Here is a 17,669-nt window from a genome sequence, read left to right on the forward strand (position 1 = left end):
GAATAATTTTAGCACAGATATTTGTGAGCTGGGCATTGGAAACAGATTCTGGCAGCCCAATTATGCGTAAATTGTTCCTCAAATTATTTTCCAAATCGTCACACTTCTCCCATATGTTCCTGTTTGCAGCAGTAATGTGTGCTAGCACAACAGAGTTGGCAGTGGATTCATCTTCTAGTGATGAGATCCTGTCTTCTACATGTGAGATCATCTGAGCCTGTGTAACTGTTCCAGCCCCCTGTGTACAGCAACATCCACTGTAGCTGTCAGAGTGGGGCCTAGTAGTGACAACTGCCTGGGGGGGGTAGGTCTTATATTGCAGCCATCACCGACAATCACGCTAGGGCTTATTTTCATGGAAACAGGGTATGCACGGAGCGGCTGCCATTTTGGCTTCAGCCGCGGCCATGTCTCCCACGGGGGGTACAGTGGCAGTCATTGTTCAAGCATGTGATTGCTTCACAAAGCGATCCATGTGATCCCAGAGGTAGCGGGGATGAAGGGGGGGGTCTCCCGGAGGCATTATTGAGTCTAAATAGCCAGATTTGTGAGGAGTGCAGCAGGAGCTGTGTCTCTTTACCTCCTCCTTGTTGATTCAGGGGTTAGTCCACCCATACTCTACGTGATATTTTTGTTACTGATGGAGCCTGGCCAGCTGGATCAGCTCTGGTTTCTTATTAGTCTTTGATACAGTAAGATTATTTCCAACTTTCCATGAGAGGGAGTTTTGGATATTTTACACCCATTTTTTGTATGTTCCACAATCTTCTGTTGCATTATGTATAATTTAAAATAAATAACCCAGGAGGGAGAATGGGAACCCTTTAATAAAAGGCAAAATGTGCAGACGCTGGAAACCAAGAACAGAAGTCTTACCAACAGAATGCATGAGATTTTAAATAGACAGATGTTTTTATGTTGTGTGTTTTTTTTCTAAGTTATATTGCCTCCCATTTGCATTACATTTTTGAAATAGCTTCTCCCCACACTAACTGTCTTTTAAAAAATGGTGTTTAATTGATGGCTGATTTTTATAGCCCAGCTGTGATTCTAAATACATTTTTTTTTCCAAATTTTGTAGTTATACTTTAAAAGAGATTCAAACTTACTTTTACAATTTTGCCAAAGAATACAGACTGCCAAGACTACCACTTTTTGTCTTTGTCAGGCAAATAAGATGTAAGTTACACAGAAGAAACACATTATTGTCTTCAAGCTATCCACTCTATCATCTGCGTTATCTTTCCCAAAGTTTTAAGTCCCCCCCCACTGGTGCAACTGTTCTAATTTACTGCTTTTCTGTGAGAGACCACATCAGGCTTGTGTATGTTCTGAGAGAGATCATATCAGAAAGCTTAGAGTGTTTGTAAATATTTATTGATTTATGATTTACAGAACTAAAAAGCATTTTAAACAATACTTTTTTTTACATTATTATAATATTATTTTTCCATTATTTATTTGTGTCTGTTGCATATGAAATATTACATTTAATCATCCTGCAGGCGGAGGATACTTTATTATTTTGTAAAGTAGAAATTTTTGCTGTTTAATAGTAGTTTATAAGTATGGATTTTATGCTTCCTAAATTGCTTGTTCAACAAACCTTCTGAAAGGAAAAAAAGTTTAACCCAAGAGGGAATTGAATAAATGCACAATAATTTAACACAGATATCTTAATTGCTCCGATTTCAAAATGAAATACACTGTTTTGGAACTAGAAAGGGCTGTGGCATTCAGGGTTGGCCTTCACATTTCTATATGTTGGAATATATGTACCAAGTCTAGATTCAGCACAGAATTTGGGACAGAATGGATTTACCTCTTTCAATCTTACATGTAAACGTAGGGTTTTACAGCAAATTACAAAATAAATAAGGGTGCAAGCCATTCAGCATGGGAAACAGTTTCTTTACCTCTTAGGAAATCACCCATTCTTAGTATGGTCCTGCACATGATAAACAATCAAACTATTGATATTGAAACTGTTTTCATGAAAAGAGAACTTTTTTTCTAGTCCAAAAAATTTGAATAGTTTTGAACAAATTATAGCACGTTTCACTTTATTTGCATAATGATTTTTTTTTTTTAAATATGAACACCACCATTAGTATTAAAAATACTTGCTAAAATGTAACCAATTTACTATTTTTTTTTTCAGAAAATGTTTTATTTTTTCAAGTTTGTTTTAGAGAACTCTATTTGCTCTGCAGTTTTATCACTGTAAATGAGATATGCACTGCATGTCTTATGCTGCCCACCTGCTGCATATCTGTGGTGTGACAATAATGAATACATCCAGCGTTAATTCAAGATTGTACTAATCTGGATGAATAAAGGTTTTTCTTTGGTCAGATGGAAATGAAATCTCATCATTTGCAGGATGGTGAGGTTAGCAGGCCAATTTGTTTAGCATAGCAATTTTTTCCTGTGTCAATGGTGGCCTTAATAATAGTGATGAATAATAAAATGTAATTGTGTCATTATTAATTCACTTTCAATTAGGTCTCTTTAGTTATAGAAGAACAATTTTCTTTCTCCTCTTTTGGGAGAAATGGCTATGGAAACAGTATGGAAACAAAAAATAATTATGTTTTTTTCTCTGAATGCTCAAAGCTAGACAAGAGAATCTAAAGTTTTTTTGTTTGTTTTTTTTCATCTATAATGTTAAAAACATTTGGCATTTGTTATTAGTTTGTATTTTTTTTTGTATGTAATGCAGTTTTATTTATCCCCTGAATTTATACCACAACAGCATATTATGAAATCATTGACATCATTTTCATAGTGGATCTTACAGACTCAAGTCCATCACATAAATCTCTCTCTGATTTATGCTTCTCCTCTGTCGTCTTGCTTTTCTTTCTTTTCTCTAATTTATTTGGATGTATACATACACTTACTAATTTTGCCAATGTTTTTATATGAATGTAAGTGTGTACATACTAATTTTGTAAATGCACTATTTAATTTACCAGTTTGTTTTTGGATTGTGAGAAAAAATAAATAGAAATACAACACCATGAGAGAATACACCAAGGTGTCCATTTTATGAAGCAGTAAACAGCAGTGATCCTGAGGATCACCACTGATCACAGTCCATAAACAGTTTATGAAACAGAGATAATCGCGGAGAACAAGTTTGAACATGTTCTCCAGCTAATGATCTCCGCACACTGAGAATCCTCACTGACTGACACAGAAACGGATAGTTTATGAAGCTGCAATTTCAGAGCTTCACTGATGATCTGTGTCAGAATTCACCCTCCCCGATTCACCAGCTCAGAGGTGGAGAATCGGGGAGTCGAGAGAATCTGGGGGATCCGAGGGAGAAGGAGGAAAATTTTTAACTTTCTACCTCGTTCAGACCCCCCAAGACAGTAAGGGTCCTTTCACACGGGGCGGATCAGTTCTGATCCGCCCCGTGGATATCCGTTTGCTCAGCGGGGATCACTCCGTCGATCCCCGCTGAGCAGGGAGATGACAGGTCCGTCTCTGCATACTGCGCAGGGACGGACCTGTCACAGCGCCGCTCTCCCCTATGGGAGATCGGATGACGACGGACCGCAGTGCCCGTTGTCACCCGATCCGATCCGCAGACGGATGGAAAAATAGCTTTTTCCTCCGTTACACTTTTTCGGATCGGAGCGGGTCGGATGTCAGCGGACATGTCACCGCTGACATCCGACCATCCATAGAGCTCTATGGAGCACCCGTTCAGGTCCGCCTGAAAAACTGACAGGCGGGCCTGAACGGGACGTCAGTGTGAAAGGGGCCTAACCATGACAACCTCTGTCATATTTATGCGTGTGTATATATAGATATATATCTATATATACACACAAGAAAAATGATGGGACTTGTGCTTACAATGCAAAAATCTTAATTTAATCCAATTTTCAGGAATAATAACATAGCAGTATTCACAGTAGCCACTGGACAGTTCTGAGCAAACAAATGCTCTTCGGCAGGCTATCTCTGGCATGTGTAATATCCTACTACTCACACTACCTTATAACTACCAACCCTCAACAGGTATACTGCTCAGGTGTGTAACTCGAATCGCCTAGTCACTATAATAGAATGCATTCCGATGAAAAAAAAACTTCTGCCTTTACAATCATTTTAAAGCAGTATTAAACACAAAAACAAAATGTAATATATTTAAACTTACCAAGCCTTAGATTTGATGACTGCATTCGTTTAATTTAGGCCATTTTCTTTTATTTACCTGGTGATGTGGTTAATAAATTACATCCTGTTTTAGGGTGTCTGCATTCTGGATGAAGTAGTAATGCAGAAACAGTTGGAAAGCAGTATTGTCAGTCTGTGGAAAGGATAGCGTTATACTAGCAGATTTAGGTGGAGTTAGCTAAAAAAAAATTGAAGCACAACTCCAGCTAATGCCACATACACACGATCGGAATTTTGGTCGGAAAAGGGTCTGATGGTTTTCCCGACAGAATTCCGCTGAAGCTGTCTTGCCTACACGCGGTTACACCAAATTCCGACCACCAAGAACGCGGTGATGTAAAAAACGTATGATGGGACTAAAATTAAGATCAATAGCCAGTAGCCAATAGCTTCCATCTGAGCATGCGTGAGTTTTTGCGTGTCAGAATTGCATACACACGATCGGATTTCCAATAGAAAGTCTTTCTGTCTGGAAAATTGAGAACATGCTCTCAAATTTTTTCTGGTGGGAATTCGCCCAGCTAAATTCCGATGGAGCATACACACGGTCGCATTTTCCGATGAAAAGCTCTCATCGGTCTTTTGCTGGCTGAAATTCCGATCATGTGTACGCGGCATAACACTTTCTAAGCAGCAAAGAGTTTTTCCTTTGTTTTTTAATTTACTGTTAAGGTTTTATGTAAATGAATAAAAGCTTACCATTGTAATAACACCTGCCAGTGTTAAATGGTTTGTCTCAACCCTCTAACTTGTAACCCTCTAACCTGTCTTGCCTCGACCCTCTAAACCTCTAGCCTGGACAGCTTGGTCTGGTAAAGTAAGTTGAAAAGTAACAGACTAACTGGCCCTGATCACCATATGAATATAAAGGGGAAAAGGCTAAAAAAAAAAGAAAACAAATTCAGTCACCACATCTAAGCATTGGTAAGCTGCAATTCAATAAATGTGTGTTTTTGGATTTAGTATTTAGACTCAGAAGTGTGTTATATTTCCTCCCTCAAGGCCCCCCCCCCCCCCGTAACTTCACCATTAATATCAACAACACAACCATTGGTCCCTCCACACATGCCAGGGTCCTGGGTGTAATCCTTGACTCTCTTACCTCTCCTTCAGCCCCATATCCAATCACTGGCTAAATCCTGCCGCCTTAACCTCAGCAACATCTCCAGAATCTCCCTTCCTGACTAATGACACCACAAAGCAACTTATTCACTCCTTGATTATTTCCTGCCTTAACCACTTCCCGACCGCCGCACGACGATGTACGTCGACAGCATGGCACGGGCAGGCATATGGGCGTACATGTACGTCCCTGCCTTCCCGCGGGTCGGGGGCCCGATCGTGCCCCCGCCCGGTGCCAGCGGCGGTCGGTATCCGTGCAGGAGCGATCGGTGATGAGGGGGCGGCCATTCATTCATGGCCACCCCCTCGCAATCGCTCCTGACGAATGGGAGTGAAGCATTGCATCACTTCCTCTCCTGTAATGTAAACACAGGAGAAGAAGTGATGTAATCTCTCCTCCGTGTCGGTATTTTTCGTTCCGGCACCGAGGAGAGAGGATCGGTGAGTTGCACAAGCACTACACTACACAGTAGAACATGTCAGGCACACTCACACCCCCCCTTTACCCCCGATCACCCCCCCAATTACCCCTGCCCCCCCAGTCACAGTGACACCAATGCATTTTTTATTTTTTTTTGCATTGGTGTCATTTGTGACTGTAATAACTGTTAGGGCAGTTAGGGTTAGCCCCCTTTAGTTCTAATGTAACCCCCCCAATAAAGGTTTAACCCCGTGATCACCCCCCGCCGCCAGTGTCACTAAGGCTGGGTTCACATTGCAGCGGTTTATGAGAACGGATGTGTTTCGCACCGCACTACAGTGCAAATCACATCCGATCTCTGCGATTCGAGTTCAGCCATTCGCCGCACCGGCCGCAAATTCGCACGGGACCCTTTTTTTGGTCCGCAGCAGAATCGGATCGCATGGGTGTTCACACCATGCGATCCGAGTTTGCAGATCGCACTGCGATATGCGAACTGATCTGGGGGTGTCATTAACATTTCACTGACACTCCTAGCAGTTCGCATAGGGCAGTGTGAACTGCCGCCGGGAGGCATGCGATGCGGGAACCCGCCGCGGATTCGTGGCGTTCCCGCATCACTCCAGTGTGAACCCAGCCTAATAAGCGATCATTTTTCTGATCACTGTATTAGTGTCACAGGTGACGCTAGTTAGGCAGGTAGGTATTTAGGTTCGCCGCAGCTTTTTATAGCGCCAGGGACCCCCATATACTAACGCATAAAGCCCCCTGATTGCCCCCTAGTTAACCCTTTCACCAGTGATCACCATATAACTGTTACAGGTGACGCTGGTTGGTTAGTTATTTTTTTATAGTTTCAGGGCACCCGCCATTTATTACCTAATAAAGGTTTAACCCCCTGATCACACGGCGGGTGTCATTTGTGACTGTAATAACTTTTAGGGCAGTTAGGGTTAGCCCCCTTTAGTTCTAAGGTACCCCCCTAACCCCCCCAATAAAGGTTTAACCCCGTGATCACCCCCCGTCGCCAGTGTCACTAAGGCTGGGTTCACATTGCAGCGGTTTATGAGAACGGATGTGATTCGCACCGCACTGCGGTGCAAATCACATCCGATCTCTGTGCGATTCGAGTTCAGCCATACAGATAGTATGGCTGAATTCGCGTTGCACCCGCCGCAAACTCGAACGGGACCCTTTTTTTGGTCCGCAGCAGAATCGGATCGCATGGGTGTTCACACCATGCGATCCGAGTTTGCAGATCGCACTGCGATATGCGAACTGATCTGGGGGTGTCATTAACATTTCACTGACACTCCCAGCAGTTCGCATAGGGCAGTGTGAACTGCCGCCGGGAGGCATGCGATGCGGGAACCCGCCGCGGATTTGTGGTGTTCCCGCATCGCTCCAGTGTGAACCCAGCCTAATAAGCGATCGTTTTTCTGATCGCTGTATTAGTGTCACAGGTGATGCTAGTTAGGCAGGTAGGTATTTAGGTTCGCCGCAGCTTTTTATAGCGCCAGGGACCCCCATATACTACCGCATAAAGCCCCCTGATTGCCCCCTAGTTAACCCTTTCACCAGTGATCACCATATAACTGTTACAGGTGACGCTGGTTGGTTAGTTATTTTTTTATAGTTTCAGGGCACCCGCCATTTATTACCTAGTCTCACTAGTGTACCCGTAAATTTAGGGGTGTCTACTTTCCAAAATGGGGTCATTTGGGGGGGTTTGTGCCATCTTGGCATTTTATGGCCTTCAAAACTGTAACGCCCTTAGAAAGCCTGAAGGCAGTGCTTGGTTCTCGGGGCCCCGTACGCGGCTAGGCTCCCAAAAAGTCCCACATATGTGGTATCCCCGTACTCAGGAGAAGCAGCAGAATTTATTTTGGGGTGTCATTTCACATATGCCCATAGCATGTGTGAGCAATATATCATTTAGTGACAACTTTGTGTAAAAAAAAAAAAAAAAAGTTTGTAATTTTCCCGCAACTTGTGGCAAAATATAAAATATTCCATGGACTCAACATGCCTCTCAGCAAATAGCTTGGGGTGTCTACTTTCTAAAATGGGGTCATTTGTGGGGGTTTTGTGCCATCTTGGCATTTTATGGCCTTCAAAACTGTAATAGGTAGTGAGAAATGAAATCAAAAATTTACGCCCTTAGAAAGCCTGAAGGCGGTGCTTGGTTTTCGGGGGCCCGTACGCGGCTAGGCTCCCAAAAAGTACCACATATGTGGTATCTCCGTACTCAGGAGAAGCAGCAGAATTTATTTTGGGGTGTCATTTCACATATGCCCATAGCATGTGTGAGCAATATATCATTTAATGACAACTTTGTGTAAAAAAAAAAAAAAAATGTTGTCATTATTCAATCGCTTGAGGCAAAAAAATAAAATATTCAATGGGCTCAACATGCCACTTATCAATTTCCTTAGGGGGTCTACTTTCCAAAATGGGGTCATTTGGGGGGGTTTTGTACTGCCCTGCCATTTTAGCACCTCAAGAAATGAGATAGGCAGTCGTAAACTAAAAGCTGCGTAAATTCCAGAAAACGTACCTTAGTTTGTAGATGTGACAACTTTTGCGCAAACCAATAAATATACAGTTATTGACTTTTTTTTTTTACCAAAGACATGTGGCTGAATACATTTTGGCCTAAATGTATGACTAAAATTGAGTTTATTGGATTTTTCTAATAACAAAAAGTAGAAAATATCTTTTTTTTTCAAAATTTGCGGTCTTTTTACGTTTATATCGCAAAAAATAAAAATCGCAGAGTCAGTCAAATACCTTTAAAAGAGAACTCTATTTGTGGGAAGAAAAGGACGCAAATTTCGTTTGGGTACAACATTGCATGACCGCGCAATTACCAGTTAAAGCAGCGCAGTGCCAAAGTGTAAAAAGACCTCTGGTCATTTACCAGCAAAATGGTCCGGTCTGAAAGTGGTTAACTACTGCAACACTTTCCTTAATGGCCTACCCTTAAGCAGGCTACCCCCCCTTCAGTCTATTATGAATTCTGCTTCTAGACTAATACGCCTCACTAACCGATGCGTGACTGCTGCTCCTCTCTGCCAATCCCTTCACTGGCTCCCCCTACCCCACTGTATAAAATTCAAAATGCTAACCATAACATACAAGGCCATTCACAACATTGCCGCCATCTAAATCACCAACCTCATCTGCAGATATCACCCAAATGGTCCCCTCTGTTCCTTCCAGGACCTCCTGCTCTCTAGCTCCCTTGTTACCTCCTCCCATGCTCGCCTACAAGACTTTTCCAGAGCCTCTCCCATCCTCTGGAACTCCCTGCCGCAGTATATCTGATCAGCCCCTACCCTGTCCACCTTTAGGAGATCCTTGAAAACTAATTTATTCAAGAAAGCCTATCCCACACCCACCTAACTGTCCCTGAGCCACCCCCATCAAGTCATTCTCTGCAGCTATTACCTTTTGTAACACCCCCTCCCTTTAGAATGTAAGCTCTACGAGCAGGGCCCTCGTGTACCTTTTGTATTGAACTGTATTGTAATTGTGTTGTCCTCCCTATACATTGTAAAGCACTGTGCAAACTGTTGGCGCTATATAAATCGTGTATAATAATAATAGCACCACGTTATTCAAGATTTAACATTGACTGGAAACCATTATACAGTTCCGTTTACATTTCCTAAAATTGAAAACAATCTAGCTATAGCTTTGGTACAACAGATGTGCAGGCAAAATCTAAATGGCAAAATATTTAATTCTTAATCATGCTGCTATCTTTCATTTGGGTTTCCTGTGTATGTGTGTTTGGATGAAGAAGTTGGAAACACACTCAGTTACTGTTTGCACCAATTAAACATGGAGAAAAGCAATTGTAGTCTAACAAAGCATATCCATCATGGCAGATTCCTGGTTCACTGAGATCTGTCATAAATGCTTCCCTGCAAGAATGTGCTGCTACATATAGGCATAAAGTATGTTTCAGCAAGATCAAGTGACAATTATGTTTGGTTATATTATGTGCCAATGTACCTAACTGTTTTCTAAATGTAATTTAAAGTAATTGTGTATTTGTTTACATTGTGAATTTAATTTAGCAGATAGAGTATACCTTGAACCAGTCCAGATATTTTGAGGTGCAAGTACTATTAAGAAATGTTTAACTAAAGCAATAATCTGGCTGGTTATACCTTGGCAGTTCCAGTCAAAAAATGATGCAATACTTTATGTAATACACAATATATATTATATATATATATATATATAATATAGCTTTTTTTTTGTTCATATATTTTTCCATGGTAGGTACGTGAAGAAGAGAGTGATGAATTAGAACACTTAATTGATAACTACTGTGAACTTCCAGTTGCTGGTGGAGTAGAAAATGGCTATGGAAAAATAAACATTCTTTTACAAACATATATTGGAAGAGGAGAATTGGACAATTTTTCCCTCATCTCAGATTCTGCTTATGTTGCACAGGTGAGTTTGACTTATTGGTTTGATCAGGGTATTTACTAGCCTATTACCACAAGACTTTAATGTAGGCCAGTGCTTTATAGATTTGCACTATTTCTTAAAGAGTAACTAAATATTTGGTGAGAAAAAAACATCCCCCTCTGGGTGATCAATGTATATGGATTTTATCAAACAATGTTGCAGATTCCTACCGATTTCTTCTCTAAAGAAAAAGCGGTATGTTTGTTGATGGGCAAAGTAAATCTGAATGGGAGTAGCTTTTTCATTATAAGTCAGCTGATGCACTTACAGGTGTTCGAATAAGAAGCATTACAGGGCCTGTACCCCATTTAGAAGTAATTAACCCTTTGGGGGTATCGCACCAAAACTGAAACTTTTGGGGTGTCTAAAATCTGATTTGTATCTTAGTGCAGACATCTGGGAAAATCAGTCAACCAATCACACAAGCAGCTAAATTACATTTCTGGAAGCTTTCCACACACCAGTAGTGAACAGAACATCTCTTGGTTGCCATGTTGCATTGCATTATACAGAAAGTTATACTGTTATACTGTTGAAAAAGAAAGGTAGTTCCTAATAACAATGAATTTCAATATAGCTTGTGTGGTAATTGTACATGCTATTTACAATTGTTTTCCCTATGAAAGTGGAGTTACTCTTCAAGTCACATTTGTTACATGAAGATTGCTTTTATTGATACATTTTTTGTCGTTGTTGCCAAGTAATCAGCAATGGAAAATTCCCTATTTTGTCATCTCTTACGGAAAGATTATTAACTAATGTTATGTTGCTTATTTGCTAGTAAGTAACTTACTGTCAAAGAGAGATGGCCTCTCATCATTGTGCTGTTCCTCCCCCTTCATTGTCCATTCACAGGCTGTAAAAAGACAGGTGATCAAGCTGTATTGCATATCTGCATTAGAAGAAAGCAGGGTCCTTACATTGGCATTGGCTGATGAAATGTTATGCCTTGTACACACGATCAGACTTTTCACCAACAAAACCATGGAATTTTGTCCGAAAGGACATTGGCTCAAACTTGTTTTGCATACACACGGTCACACAAATGTTGGCCAAAAATTAGGAAAGTAGTGATGTACTATGTGGTTCTTCAGCTCTTTAGCGCCACCCTTTGGGCTCCTTCTGCTAATTTTGTGTTAGTAGAAGTTTGGTGAGTGTTGATTCTCGCTTTTCTTTTTGCGTTTTCCATATATAGTTTTTCATTTCGTGCTTTTCAGTTTGTTTCTGAACGTTGTTCGTCAATCAGACATGTTGTAGAAGCTGAGGAAATAATGTGTTATTTATTATTGGCCTTGGAGTTATTGCTTTGACATTTTTGGTTGAATTTTGATTTGTGATGTTTTATATTTTTGAATGCATAGAATGCACTTTTTGGTTAAGTTCTATTGGCAGATAACGTATAATGAGATAATGTCTAATTTTATTTGTTTTCTTTTTTTTATGCACAGTAAAAAAAAAATTGAGAATAATATGTGACTATGTGTTTTACTTCAAATGACATTTTGGGAGTAGGCAGTTACATTTAAAAAAAAATACAATATAAAATTAACAAAGGACAGCAACATAGTTGTATCTTTGATCTTAAAAACTTTGGGTTAATGGTGTTGTGGTAACTTGCCCAAATAAAAATAAAAAATAAAAAGCATAATAATATTATTCTTGATATCACTAGAAAAAAAAAAGCCTTTCATGCAATAACTCCATCAGTATCACCAGCAAAGCAGCATCATTATCCCATTAAAGAAAAAGAGAAATGTGCGCTGCATTTGGAGATATCTTAATTTGCCACGTCACAAATGATAATTCTCCATTACGAACTCTAGTTTACAAAACCGACCGCTTCTGGCTTGTCCTTGATTCCGAGCATGTATGTTTGTACTTTGGAATTTTGTCCAATGGACTTGTGTACACACCCTCAGAAAATCTGACACACATTTGAAAATATGCTAGCCAACATTTGTTGGCGGAAAGTCCGACAACATACACATGGTCGGATTTTCTGTCCAACATCCAACTTTTCCCGAAGGAAAGTACGATCGTGTGTACAGGCCTTTAGATCCAAAATTAGATTTTAGCTTGCCTACTAGCTACATATACTCAAGGGCTTTTAAGTGCCTGGACACAATTGAAAAAAAATCAGCATGGCCACCCCCAGAGTGAATTTAGTTACCTTGTCTAATTTGTGAGCTGCTACAATCCCACGTTCTCTTGTTGTTGACAGGGTGTCCTTAAAGTAAAACTATAGACAAAACCTTCCTTTTTTTTTTTCTTTTTTTTTGGGGATAGAGCAAAGTTGGGCTATATCCCCTGTCAGATTTTTTAATTTTTCTTTTTGCCATTTGTCCCATAGCCAAACAGAAAGTGAGAGAAAATCCTTACAAATTAAGGGAATTCCTTGGGGAACCCCAGGTTACCAGAAATCGTTTTACCCATTTGAAGATGGGACAACCCAAAATTTGGAAAGTACAGTTTTCTTTTACTTTCACTTTCAATGACAGTAGTAAACAGTACAAAGATAGAGTGAATCCCCCTAACAGGGAAACAGACATTCAATAAAAACTGATAGGTGTTCTAATCCCTCTGCGATCTAAAATTAAGTTTAGCCTTTAGTTATACTTCAGTGTTTCACCATATCAGAGTCACTTCTAAAGTTCTTTTTCTCATCCACTTGCCAGTAAAAGGGCAGCAACAATTAGAGTTGACTTTTTTGCCAAAAACATAATTGCAAATAAGTAGATATAGGAGAATACTAAGCAATACATTATTTACATGATCTGGTTGTAACAAATCTGCTTCTTTTTTTTTATGTAGTATACATTTTAGTTTGTCTGTTTTGACATTTCTTGTAACATTTATTCTATTGCATTGATCACTATTTTCCAGAATGCAGCTAGAATTGTACGAGCCCTTTTTGAAATAGCCCTCAGAAAAAGATGGCCAGCAATGACGTATAGACTACTAAACCTCAGCAAAGTTATCGATAAGCGACTGTGGGGCTGGGCCAGCCCACTGAGACAATTCTCTATTTTGCCTCCATCTGTGTTAACAAAATTGGAAGAGAGAAAGCTCACCATTGATAAACTGAAGGACATGCGGAAAGATGAAATTGGTAAAATTCTTAATTTGATATAAAGTTGTATAGTGCAATCAAGTTAAAATGCAGTTGAAAAAGTATTCATACCCCTTGAAATTTTGTCATGTTACAATCAAAAACGGGTATTTATTGGGATTTTATGTGATAGACCAACACAAAATGGCATATAACTGTGAAGTAGAAGGAAAATGATAAATGGTTTTCAAAATGGAGTGAAAACTTTGTAGAATCACCTTTCGCTTCAATTAGAGCTGCACGTCTTTTTTGGTATGTCTACCAGCTTAGCACATCAGTGACATTTTTGCCCATTCATCTGTGCAAAATAGCTCAAGCTCTGTCAGATTAGATGGAGAGCATCCTGTGAACAGCAATTTTCAAGTCTTGCCAAAGATTCTCAATTGGATTTAGGTCTGGACTTTGACTGGGCCCTTCTAACACATGAATGTTTCTGTCGAAGAGAAATATCCATAACATGCTGCTGCCACCACCATGTTTCACTGTGGGGATGGTGTGTTCAGGGTGATGTGCAGTGTTCGTTTTCTGTTAGTTTTCTGCCACATATAGCATTTTGCTTTTAGGCCAAAAAGTTAAATTTTCGTCTCATCTGACCCAAAGCACATTCTTTCACATGTTTGCTGTCTCCGCCACATGGCTTCTCGCAAACTGAGTTCAATGCTCCCACAGCAAGCAGCTTGCTATGGGGGCACCCAAGCGGAGTCGCAGCTCCCTGTGTCCATTCAGACATGGACCACGGCCCCGCCCCCTCTCTCCACTGATTGGCTAGCTGACTTTGATTGACAGCAGCGGAGCCAATGGTGCCACTGTGTCAGGAAAGAGAATCTTGGATGGCTGAGACATTCATGGACATTGCTGGACAGAGAGAGACCTCTAGTAAGTATTAGGGAGTCCTGAGACAGCTTCTGCACACAGAAGGCTATTGATCTTTTAATGCATGGAATGCATTAAGATAAAAAAACCTTCTGCCTTTACAACCCCTTTAAACTCTTTTGACATTTGACTGTCGTAACTTTGTGATTTCTGTTGTATTAGACGACTACTGTAAGTCCATAGTGTGCCTTCCACCATCAATGTGTATATCTGAAAAAAACTATTCTCAGGGGGTAAGAGAATGGAATTGAGGAGTTGATTACTTAATCTCTGTTGTTCCTCCAAGGTTTATGCCGGAATTCTCTTCTAAATACATGCCTACATACCAGTAATTTTTTTTTCAAAGCACCTCTTACCATTTGACTGTCAAGCTCAAAGCTTTAACAACAGCCCTGAGTTTGTTTTGGTTGTACTCAGTGGTCTTGTCACTAATTATAGAATTGATCTTATCAGCTGCAGAGGTGCATGATAACAGATGTGTTCCACCCCCCCTTTTCTTTTCTCTCTGACTTCTACCGCTGGTAAAGTCTTCTCCTCTGACTTCCTCATATCTGCATTTGTAGAAGAGCTCCATGGATTAGGTCACTATTTAAAATGTGCTGACTTACAATGAGTTGAATCCAATGAGTGTGTGGCACCCTACAGACATATCTTTTATCTAAAATTTTTCTGGGCACTGGAAGTACATCTATCGCTATATTTCTGGCGCTCCTACACTGGACCTTTGGGTCCCAGATTGTGCAGCTACTCTGCCCAGTCACAGAAGTATTATTCTGTGACCCTATTCCCAAAATGGAAAGTATTCTGTCAGTGAAGTGCTAAGGAGATGGACAGGCAGTCACACAGCACCTGCACTTTCCTGTCAAATTGCTGGGCGTATAGACAAAGCTGTACTCCCAGTGCTCAGTAAAGGTGTAGCTTTTAAATAAAAGAGATAAGTCCTTCAGGTGGCATGAACCTTGTTGGACTTAATCCATTGTAAACCAGCACATTTTTAATAGTGACCTAATTCCTGAAGTTCTTTAACCACTTGGGTACCGCGCTATTGCAAAATGACGGCAATAGCGCGGACCCACATTTTCGGGACTACGTCTATTGACGTAGTCCCGGTTACGAGCGGCCTGCGCGCCCCCTGAGGGGCGCGCGCGGCGCGCTCTGTGATCGGCGAGTCCGTGAGACTCGCCTGATCACCGATCCGTGTAAGGGGTCGATCCCGACCCCTTATCACGTGATCAGCTGTCAGCCAATGACAGCTGATCATGTGATAAAACGGAGCCGGTAATCGGCTAGTATTCCTCCTCGCGCTGACAGCGCGAGGAGAAAAAAAAAAAGCCGATCGCCGGCGGCCGTGTTCGGGACATCAGTCCCGATCACGGCCAGAAATTTAAACGGACACCTGCCCCCTGCCAGTGCCCACCTGCCACCCGCAGTGCCATCCTGAAATAAAGTAAGTGCCCCCCTGTCAGTGCCACCCAGCAGTGCCCATAGTGCCCACAGTGCCACCCAGCAGTGCCCACAGTGCCACCCAGCAGTGCCCACAGTGCCACCCACAGTGCCACCCAGCAGTGCCACCCACAGTGCCACCAAAATCTGCCTCAAAGGTGCTGCACCCCAGTGCCGCCCATCAGTGCCCAGCAGTGCCGCCCATCAGTGCCCAGCAGTGCCGCCCATCAGTGCCCAGCAGTGCCACCTATCAGAGCCACCTATCAGTGCCACCTATCAGTGCCCATCAGTCCCATCTATCTGTGGTACCTATCAGTGCCCATCCGTGCCACCCATCCGTGCCACTTATCCGTGCCACCCATCCGTGCCATCTTATCTGTGCCCATCTTTGCCCATCAGTGCCGCCTTATCTGTGCCCATCGGTGCCGCCTTATCTGTGCCTATTAGTGCCGCCTTAACTATGCCTATCAGTGCCCACCAGTGCAGCCTATCAGTGCCCACCAATGCAGCCCATCAGTGCCCACCAATGCAGCCCATCAGTGCCCACCAATGCAGCCTATCAGTGCCGCCTAATCAGCGCACTTCAATGAAGGAGAAAAATGACCCGTTTGCAAAATTTTATAACAAACTATTAAAACATGATTTTATTTTTTTATTTTTTTGCATCTTTTTTTGTTTGTTTAGCAAAAAATAAAACTCCGAGCTGTAACTAAATACCACCAAAAGAAAGCTCTATTTGTGGGAAAAAAATGATAAAAATTTCATTTGGGTACAGTGTTGTATGCCCGCGCAATTGTCATTCAAAGTGCATCAGCGCTGAAAGCTGAAAATTGGTCTGGGACTGAGGGGGGTTTAAGTGCCCAGTAAGCAAGTGGTTAAAGTATCAGAATAGTGAGCGAGGAGTCATCATGAATCTAATAATACTATTAGTGTATCTTACTGAAAAATGTTTTGATAAACATACTGTGCTGTAAGCTATGCCCTTTTAGAAAAAAAATTTTTTTTTTTCAAACTTTTAAGGCTGTAATAGTATCATTGGCTTGGTCACTTGAGATACAAAATGGAAGGCAGTGTCACAGATCACTACACTGGGACCAGACTGTATATACTTCAAATGAGATTTATTTACAGTGAAGCAAAATCTATTCAAACACCAGCAAGCATAAAATTATGTGAAATAAATGAACCAAAAACCCAGTGACAGAATACCTAATAACTAACAAACAGAAGCCTAACAAACAACTAAGTATATATAATATGGCTAATGCAGAAAAGCAGGGAAAACTGGAGGTGCAGGTAGTAGATGGGAAGGGGGGGGGGGGGGGGGAAACAGGGAGCAGGTACAATGCAGCATGGTACAAGGAAGGAAGCAAGAGCGGGATCTAGGCAAACAAAATGTGGCAACAGCAAAACACTGGAATGAGAGGCACTTAACAGGGGAGGACCCAAATACCATCCAAGCAGCCAGCATCTGGTGGATACTGATTACTGGGGTCTGCTGGCTGCTGGCAGGCACCCGCTGTTGGACACTGGAATCTCAACCCTCCTCCCAGGGAACCACAGTGCCACTAGCAGGGTGATCCGGGTCCTGATAGTCCCAAAGCAGATGTATTTTCCTGTAACCTGCTTCAAAAGTAAAATAAATAAAAATGGGTAGTGGTGATGCTAAATAGTCTGAGATTTAATACATTAGTCCATCAATAAGTCCTTGAAGTGGATACTCAGTATATGTGGAGGGGAAAATATGAAGAGAAGAGACCTGTATAGATTACTTTAGCAATCCAAAACAACCTTAGCAGCCTTTGAGGGAGGAGTTGAAAGCAGCCTCCGGATATGCAAATGAGAAGAGAAACACAGGTGCCTCTAGGTTATAATTGTAAACATTTTAACCACTTCAATACAGGGCACTTTCGCCCCCTTCCTTCCCAGCCCAATTTTCAGCTTTCATCGCTCTAGCGCTTTCAGTGACAATTGCGCGGTCATGCTACACTGTACTCTAATGAAATTTTTATCATTTTG

The 17,669-nt window shown here is 41.4% G+C and overlaps 1 protein-coding gene across 1 annotated transcript in view; it reads left to right on the forward strand.

The window, feature by feature from the left end:
* ASCC3 (activating signal cointegrator 1 complex subunit 3) overlaps nucleotides 1–17,669 on the forward strand; it is a 1,010,279-nt gene that overhangs the window by 719,672 nt on the left and 272,938 nt on the right. Inside the window, exons 20-21 of the mRNA XM_077487192.1 lie at nucleotides 10,031–10,207; nucleotides 13,109–13,334. Coding sequence (XP_077343318.1) covers nucleotides 10,031–10,207; nucleotides 13,109–13,334 — 403 coding nt within the window. The remainder of the gene's footprint in view (nucleotides 1–10,030; nucleotides 10,208–13,108; nucleotides 13,335–17,669) is intronic.

The sequence above is a fragment of the Lithobates pipiens genome, unplaced genomic scaffold (assembly GCF_037356315.1).
Source record: "Lithobates pipiens isolate NorthernLeopardFrog02 unplaced genomic scaffold, aLitPip1_a1.2 Scaffold_18, whole genome shotgun sequence".
Taxonomy (NCBI): Eukaryota; Metazoa; Chordata; class Amphibia; order Anura; family Ranidae; genus Lithobates; species Lithobates pipiens.